We start from the raw sequence: 8,486 nt of genomic DNA, 5'->3' as shown, positions 1-8,486 counted from the left end.
ATTTTTAGCAAAACAGCTAAAAAGTTACTAAATTAGTCTGTTCCCAAACGAGGCCTTAGAATATAAAAATTCCTACGCAATGGGTTGAAGGAGATCTTGTCATTTTCAATTGACCCATTTGCTTTGGAGACATGAGAAAAAACTAAATAAAAAAAATAAAAAATAAAAAAGCCTGATTATAGAAAAATAATGATACTATATCTTTTAATATATTGCACTCATTTTAAATCTCTAATAAGACAGAAGGAAAAAAAAATAGAGAGAGGAGTGTGAGTCTTGCATATAATTTATTTCATATCATTAAGAATAAATTAAGAGTACTCAATTAGAATTCTCAAATATTTTTCTTTCACAAAGAACTCCACGGACCACTGTCTCCCAATATTGATCAGAAGCAACAGTGAGCTGCAAAGTTGATCAGAGCAAGACTGAGCTTCTGACGTGGAACTCTAACCCAAACCAAACTAAGTCTTAAGTCTCATCAAATGGGGTCGGTTGCATGAATCTTTATTCACTACTCAACTTTATCTAAGCCTATTTCGTTAGTTAAATTAAAGAAATTCATATCTCTATTTACAATACTAGTCTATGTCAATCTAGGTCTATTCACTACTATCTACCGTCACTGTATCGTATCTCTCCACTACTGCCTCTGTTAGTCTCCGTTATATATGACCAAACCATCTGAATCTATTCTCTCTTAACTTATCTTCTATTGATACTATTCTTACCCATTTTCAAATATACTATTTCCTAACTCTGTCGTTTTTAGTCTTGCCACACATCCACCTTAACATCTTTATCTTAGCAATACTCATTTTCTCTACATGTTGTTTTTTAGTTGCCGAACATTCCGTCCCATATAATATCGCTAATCTAATAGTTGTTCTAGCCTAATGGGTACTTGTTTATCGCACAGTACTCCAACGCACTCTTTCATTTAAGCCACTCCGTCTTAATTCTGTGGAATACATGTCACGATCCAAATCCGCTCCTAAAAGTTTGGTCCATGACCGGCCTGTACATAGGCCTCAAAACAGAATTTTAGAATAACATTTAACCACATGCAGGGCCTTAATTGGAAGCAAAACCAATAAAAAACAACATCCATTGAGCTTATGCATACATGATGGCTTAATTAGATTTAAATATTTAAATACATTCCCAGAGTTACATATACAATCACAGAATTTATATAGATCTCACACATACTTACATATGACTAAATAATTTATATGACTCCCAACACAAAATAAGGCCTCCACACGGAGACATACCCCAGGTGACTTGGCAGACAGGCGAACCTCAGTACAACTCTAGTGTCAATCTCCGATGGCCCACCTACATAAATATACATAATAACGGGGTGAGCAAGGCTCAGTGAATAATAGCAATGTAAGGATGTTAATTAATTGAGCATAGTCTTAAAAAGTGTAAATAAGCTCATTAAGTCATACACAGATCTTGTTCATAATTATATCTCAAAACGGCCTCCGGCCCACATGTGATACAGAACGGCCTCGGGCCCATGTAGGATACAGAATGGCCTTAGGCCCACAGATAATACAGAACGGCCTCGGGCCCACTTTTATTAACAGAGACAGAACGACCTTAGGACCATAACAGTGCCATTGTTCAATTATGTCCGTTAATTCAATCAGAACACAATGTCAATAGTATATGTCATTCTCAACAACCATATATAAATCATAAGCACCAGAAGTAAGTATAACATATCGTTACACTACTATTACTCACAGTGATAAGTTTCTGAAAGCAGTGGGATGATGTCCTCGTCTGGACCTACAAACACAATGCACATAGCATTATAAGAATATACATGATTCCTTACTTTACTCTTTAATCAATTAGTCATATCGGTTCTAAACTCATTAGTCTTCAATAAGTCATAATCCATGTCTCAGAAGATAGGGGGAATTGATAGGAAAATGGGTCAGACGAAGAAATGGTACAAAATCGGTAGACAGAAAGTGAGCAACTCTCACTAATTTGGGCATATCTAATTCTGTATTTTGAATTTGGGAGTGAGACCACTACCATTGGAAACTAGACGTCCGGGGCTTGATTTTAGGCTCAAGAATCACTCAAAACGGAGTCCGAATGCAAAAGATATGCTTATTCAAAGTTGGTTAAACAGAGTTGTCCCTGCACATGCGGAAAACAGGGCCGCACGTGCGGGACTACGTGCCTTTTTAGCAAAATCAAACTTGGTTTTGGGCATGGACTGCTGCACGTGCGGGAAGACTCGCCGCACGTGCGACTTTGGGCAATTTTTGCAATTCGTAAATGGTTTTTGCTCCAACACTTGGTCTTTCCATTTTTAAGCTTGGTTTCTAACGTAAACCACTCAAAAACATGTAAAATTGCCCCATAACATGATAAACTAACATCAAGCAAGTGTAATTTCATCTCAAACAAATCAATCTTTGCCTCAAAGTTCAAGATTAATGCTTAATCTTTCATGATCTTCAAGGTTCTTAAAACACACCCCACAAATTCACTTGATTCTTGCATAATCTAAAGTTCATTTCATGATATCCATGAGCTTGAGCTCCACTCATAAACAAAATTATAGAACTCAATCTCTAATTCCTCAAATTAGCTTAAGCAAATACATATATAAAACCTTAACCCCAAATGGGTTTAAATCTTCCAAGATTTTTATGATTTCACCAAATTGATACTTTAAACACAAGGTTTCAAGATAGATTATCATACCTAGCTCAATCTTTGTCTATCTCTTAGCTCTCTTCAATTTCCCCCAAGTTTCCATGGGTGATTTTCTTTCTTTCTCTTTCTTCAATTCCCTTCAATCATCTTCAAAGCTACCATGGATGTTGAGAAGCTTGGTCTCTCTTCTCTCTCTCTCCCTTTCATGGTTTCCTCTCTCTCTTCTTTAGATATTTTTAGGTTCCAAGAGATGAGTTCCACAACTCAAAAGGCATATGTATATATATAAATCTACATACACATAGGCTTAACACAATAGGGAGAGCCAAACGCGGCCTTACGAATCGTACGAAATCAAATTTCAATTAAACTTCTCAAGTGACTCTAAAAATTGTGCTGATCATAAATATGTCATCCATTCCGATTTCTGAAGCCTCTAAGACCTTCAATTTGCAGTACCACATTAACCACCCAAACGTGCATTAACGAATCAGACAAATTAGATTTCCAATTAATTTTTCCAAATAATTTAAAAAATTCCCATTAACATACCCAAGTACTCAATTTTGATTTCTGAACCCGTAAAGGTCGGTAATTTCAATTTTAAAGCCGTGACTCAACAGATAATTCCTCAATTTGAACAGATATCATTAAATTAAAATGTATTAACCCACAAGGACATAAAAGTAATTTCGGATAGGGATTTTGGAGTCGTTACAATACATCCGCTCCAATCCTTCCAGTTGTTGTGACATGGAACTCTCATTTCATATTTTTCTTTCATAAATAATTCCACAATCCATTGTCTCCCAATATTGATTAGAAGTAACAGTGAGCTGCAAAGTTGATCAGAGCAAGACTGAGCTTCCGACGTAGAACTCTAACCCAAACCAAACCAAGTCTTAAGTCTCATCAAATGGGGTCGGTTGCATGAATCCTTATTCGCCACTCAACTTTATCCAAGCCTATTTCGTTAGTCAAATTAAGAAGATTCATATCTCTATTTATTATACTAGTCTATGTCAATTTAGGTCTATCACTTCCCATAATACTACCATCTACCGTCACTGTATCGTATATTTCCACTACTATCCTTGTTGGTCTCCGTTGTATGTGGCCAAACCAACTAAATCTATTCTCTCTTAACTTATCTTTTATCGATGCAACTCTTTCCCATTTTCGAATATACTCTTTCCTAACTCTGTCGTTTTTAGTCTTGCCACATATCTACCTTAGCATCTTTATCTTAGCAATACTCATCTTCTCTATATATTGTTTTTTAGTTGCCCAACATTTCGTCCCATACAATAACGCTAATCTAATAGTTGCTCTATAGAACTTCCATTTTAGTCTAATGGGTACTTGTTTATCGCACAGTACTCTAACGCACTCTTCCATTTAAGCCACTCCGTCTTAATTCTGTATAATACATCCGCTCCAATCTTTCTAGTTGGTGTGACATGGAACTCTCATTTCATATTTTTCTTTCATAAATGACTCCTCAAACTACTATTTCAACTGTGCAAAATATCGTTTAATCCGTTAAAATTGCACAAATTTGCATTAATTCACACCGCTCTATCAGCTAACCGCTGTTTAAATTTTAAAATTTATAATCTACTTTCGAAATCACTCCGTTCTGCTATAGTTAATATACATATATTTTTAATCTATAATAAGATATCAAAATAAAAATGAGTGTGAGAGAGATTTAATATGTGAAATTTATTATAAATTAATAGTTATATATATAAAAAATATTATGTAAAATTAATTTATATTATGTATTATGTAAAAATTTAATAATTAATTAAAATATTTTTCAATTCGTCAATTCATCCAACACCACTTAAATCACAATTTACCAATTTATCAATCAACTACTTAATTTATAATTTTACCTTTAAATAGCCGGAAATACACCCCCACACACCCGTACCCCAATACTGATCAGAAGCAGCAGTGAGCTGCAAAGTTGAATGGAACAGGACTGAGCTTCTGACGTGGAACTCTCATTTCTCGATTTACCCTATAAATGAAAAAAGAAAAAGGTCAAAAAGTAGAGTGAAATGGAGGGTCTCAGACTTGCAGACTCTGAGGTAAAGAAACAGAAAATTAATAAATTAAAAAAATAAATAAAGTAAAAGTGAGGATAGCAGTAGTAGTAGTAAAAGCTGAAACCGTACAATCTTCTCTCATGATCCAGGCACTAGGAGGGGCTTCAGATGCCTACCAACTCTCTCTCTCTTTGTTTCAGAGTCGTGCATAAAATAATAACTCCACATTTACTTTAATCCTAAGTTTTATGGGTTTCCGTATAAAATGGCAGAGACAAGAGCTGCCACAAACACAGCACCACAGTTTCTGCAGAGTGGCAGAGAGGTGCAGTAATAACATGAGCACAGTCTGCACAGCACAGTGCGTCAGGAAAGAGAGAGAGAGAGAGAGAAAGCTTTAAGAGAGAGAGAGGAGGTGGCATAGCAGTTGCACTATGATCAGATCAGAACCATTAGTTTTGTCCATGTACAGAAGATTCTGCAACCCCGATGGTCCCTGAAATAAATATACCTACTAACTACGAAAGGGGGGCCTCTAAAAGTAAAAACTACACAAACCCTACCTCGTCTTCTTCTTGTTCTTCTCTCTCTGTCTTGAGACTGAGTCACTGAGCTCTCCTCTGAAGGCTGAAAGTAGACTGTGTTCGTGTTGTTTCATTTCTCTGCATTTTCTCTCTATTTTCTTCAATGATGAATGGAAGAAATAGATTACCCTTCACAGCAACTCAGTGGCAAGAACTAGAGTGCCAGGCGCTTATCTTCAAATACATGGTCTCTGGAACTCCCATCCCTCCTGATCTCCTCTGCACCCTCAATACAACCTTCCACTCTTCTTCCCTCTCCTCAAAGCTCAGCATCCTTCACCACCAACAACCTCAACAACATCATAGTAAGTAATCACACTTCTACTTCTCTCCACCTTTATAATAGTATATATATATAGATTGATGTTTGTTTTCCTGGAAAATTTGTAAGAAAAAAAAAAACGCAAAATTGATTTTGTGGGTGCAGATGGAGTTGGGTGGGAGTGTTTTCAGATGGGTTTTGGAAGGAAAATTGATCCAGAGCCAGGGAGGTGCAGAAGAACTGATGGAAAGAAATGGAGGTGCTCAAAAGAAGCATACCCAGATTCCAAATATTGTGAGAGACACATGCACAGAGGCAGAAACCGTTCAAGAAAGCCTGTGGAAGTTACACCAACAGCAATTAACCCATTAAAAACCCCCACACCAGCATCTACAGCAATACCAATCTCATCAATCACCAAAAACACAAACCCAAACCCCTACTACTCTTCCTCCTCCCTCTCATCAGCAACCTCTAATACCCATTTCCTTTATCCGAGTCATTCATCTTCTTCAAGACTTCCTGGGATTAATTTGTCATCTCAAGATTATAGGTTTGTTTTTAATTGTTTACTGGTTTTGATTTTTTCCTTGCTTTGAATATTCTATTGATGATGAGAAGGAAAAAAAAAAAAAAACAGGTATGGATGTGGAATGAAAGAGGGGGTGGTTGATGAGCATGCTTTCTTCTCTGAAAGTTGTGGGGCTGTGAGAAATTATTCTGGTTCTACCATTGATAATCCTTGGCAAGTCACACCAACGACTATGGGTTCTTCTTCTTCTTCTTCTTCACTGTCCCCTTTGAAACAGAGGACTTGCTCTGCTTTACAAAATGGGTACCCTTTCTTGCAGCTTCAAGGAGGACTCTTCACTGATAATGATGATGGCTCAAAACAACAAAATCAAGATCAACATCAGCATCAGCATCAGCATTTCCATGTTCTGGGTAGTGAAGTTCCCCTAAAATTGGAGAGAGATGATGATATTGATGATAAACCCCAGAAAGTAATGCACCATTTTTTCGACGAATGGCCGAAAAACAAAGATTCATGGCTTGATGATGATGAAGATGATGATTCAGAGGATAAATCTTCAAATTATGTGTCTGCTTCAACTACCCAGCTCTCAATTTCCATACCCAACAACACTTCACATGACTTCTTCCTGACCCACAATGGTTAACTCAACCCAAAATTTGTGCTTTCAATTTCCACTCTGCTCAAGTAATTTTTGATCCGTGCATAGCTAACACTTTTTGTTTGCTGACAAATGAGTTTTCAAATAGTGGGTTTCTGAACTAAATTAAGGTGAAAAGAGTCCTTGCAGGGTGAGGATGGTGGTGTGTGGGTGGGGTTTGAGAAGAACTAAGAACTGCTTTGCTTTCTGTTGTTGTTGTTGATTTAATTATGTATGTGTGTTAATTGAAGGACGGCATGTGTTTTGCGTTCTTGATTCTATTCCTTTCCTCTTTTCATTTGTATTTCTATTTTTTTTTTCACATGTGTTTTGAACGGTTCAGCCAAAACCCCTATAGCATTTTGCCAGTTGTTCATGTTTTTTTGGAAGATGACATGATGTTGTACATGTTTTGGCTTTTTCCATAGTTGCTTTCAAGAAATTGTTTTTGGGGTTCTCCTTAAATCTAAAAATGAGGGACCCAATGGCTGTTTGGCATTCCTATCTTAACATTAGAGGTGGACAGCGGGTATTTTGATCTGTCCAAATCGATCGAATCGAACTAATTCGTCGTATTTTGGACAGATGCATGATGACAAGTGAACGGTTATGGATTAATTTTTTTCAATCTGTTTAGTTTTAGACGAATGGCGGATTTGAGGTTTCTTTGGCCACAACTGAACTATCAAAATAATAAGTACTTCCAGTAATTTGTAAGACTTTGTGTTTTCAATTTATTTAGATATTCTGTTTGTGTTTTCAATTGAAAAAGATTTTAGACATTCTGTTGTATTTTTAATTTGTTTTCAATTTGGAAATATTTTTTTAATCAAATGTTAAGTATTAATATTTGGTATTTTTGTGTAGAAAACATAAGGCTTAATTTTGTCATTTAAAAAAAAAAAATCAAATTAAATAGTTCTTGAATAAAAAAACAAAAGTAATGAAATAGTTTTGATAATGCATGATTTTTTTATATGTATTTATTATTGGTATTTGACAATTACTTGATAATCTTTTAGTTATGTTGAGTTAGATTGTTATCCAAAAAAAAAAAAAAAAATTGTTGATAAGTTTTATTATATTCAAAATTTGTAAAAGTTTAAACCGCCAAACCGATTCGTATCCATCCGCCAATCCACTCAATCTGCTTCCGCCAATCCAGCAGACGGATGCAAATTGATTTTTTTTTTCAATTTACCAATTCGACAAACAGATGACAAATTGAAAGTTTCTCGACCGCAACTAAACTGTGAGCACCCCTATTTAACATATATGTTTCACTTCTCAACTTGAGTTGGTACAAATTTTATTCATGGATTATTGTACTGTTAAGATGGGAAGCACATTAACATGCACATTTTTGTGGAATATATACCAATCTTGTATAGTAAACAAATGTACATTCCAAGACTTTGATTGTCCTTTTTTGAAGGAGAAAGACCCAGCAAAATATTTTTCAGAACAACAATGATAGAGACCACTAAAAGTAGTGCTCTAAATTAGCACTAATGAGTTGGCATTCATTAAAAAAAAAAAAAGAGTAATGCTAGAGACCCCAAATATTCTACCAAAAGTTTTACCAAATGTCTCACATGGGTGTGGGACCCACACAATGTGGGTCCCATGTGGGTCCCACACCCATGTGAGACATTTGGTAAAACTTTTGGTAGAATTTTTGGGGCCTCTAGCATTTTTGAAAAAAAAAAGAAGCCAC

General features: G+C 35.8%; 1 protein-coding gene and 1 long non-coding RNA gene across 2 annotated transcripts; one reads left to right on the top strand and one right to left on the bottom strand.

Moving 5' to 3' along the window:
* Window positions 1-1,100: 1,100 nt before the first annotated feature.
* LOC145790693 (uncharacterized) lies at window positions 1,101-5,133 on the bottom strand. Its single transcript, XR_014329630.1, has 4 exons — window positions 4,878-5,133; window positions 4,593-4,720; window positions 1,759-1,803; window positions 1,101-1,341 (listed from the first exon to the last, which is right to left on the bottom strand). It is a non-coding gene; the product is annotated as an uncharacterized LOC145790693 (long non-coding RNA).
* LOC114307991 (growth-regulating factor 5) lies at window positions 5,133-7,190 on the top strand. The gene is made up of 3 exons (XM_028253489.2): window positions 5,133-5,637; window positions 5,760-6,147; window positions 6,235-7,190. Exons 1-3 carry the CDS (start codon window positions 5,436-5,438, stop codon window positions 6,773-6,775), a joined length of 1,131 nt encoding a protein of 376 aa, XP_028109290.2. The 5' UTR covers window positions 5,133-5,435; the 3' UTR covers window positions 6,776-7,190.
* Window positions 7,191-8,486: the final 1,296 nt, after the last annotated feature.

The sequence above is a fragment of the Camellia sinensis genome, chromosome 5 (assembly GCF_055761805.1).
Source record: "Camellia sinensis isolate YWXY chromosome 5, ASM5576180v1, whole genome shotgun sequence".
Taxonomy (NCBI): Eukaryota; Viridiplantae; Streptophyta; class Magnoliopsida; order Ericales; family Theaceae; genus Camellia; species Camellia sinensis.
Note: the sequence above shows the minus strand (reverse complement) of the source record. Positions and strands in the feature narration are given on the sequence as shown.

What these genes read in the sequence shown, in the direction of transcription:
- LOC114307991 (XM_028253489.2), top strand. Translation starts at nt 5,436, where the DNA reads ATGATGAATGGAAGAAATAGATTACCCTTCACAGCAACTCAGTGGCAA. An exon ending in ACAACCTCAACAACATCATA is followed by an intron (nt 5,638 to 5,759) that starts GTAAGTAATCAC and finishes TTGTGGGTGCAG; the next exon opens with ATGGAGTTGGGTGGGAGTGT. An exon ending in TTGTCATCTCAAGATTATAG is followed by an intron (nt 6,148 to 6,234) that starts GTTTGTTTTTAA and finishes AAAAAAAAACAG; the next exon opens with GTATGGATGTGGAATGAAAG.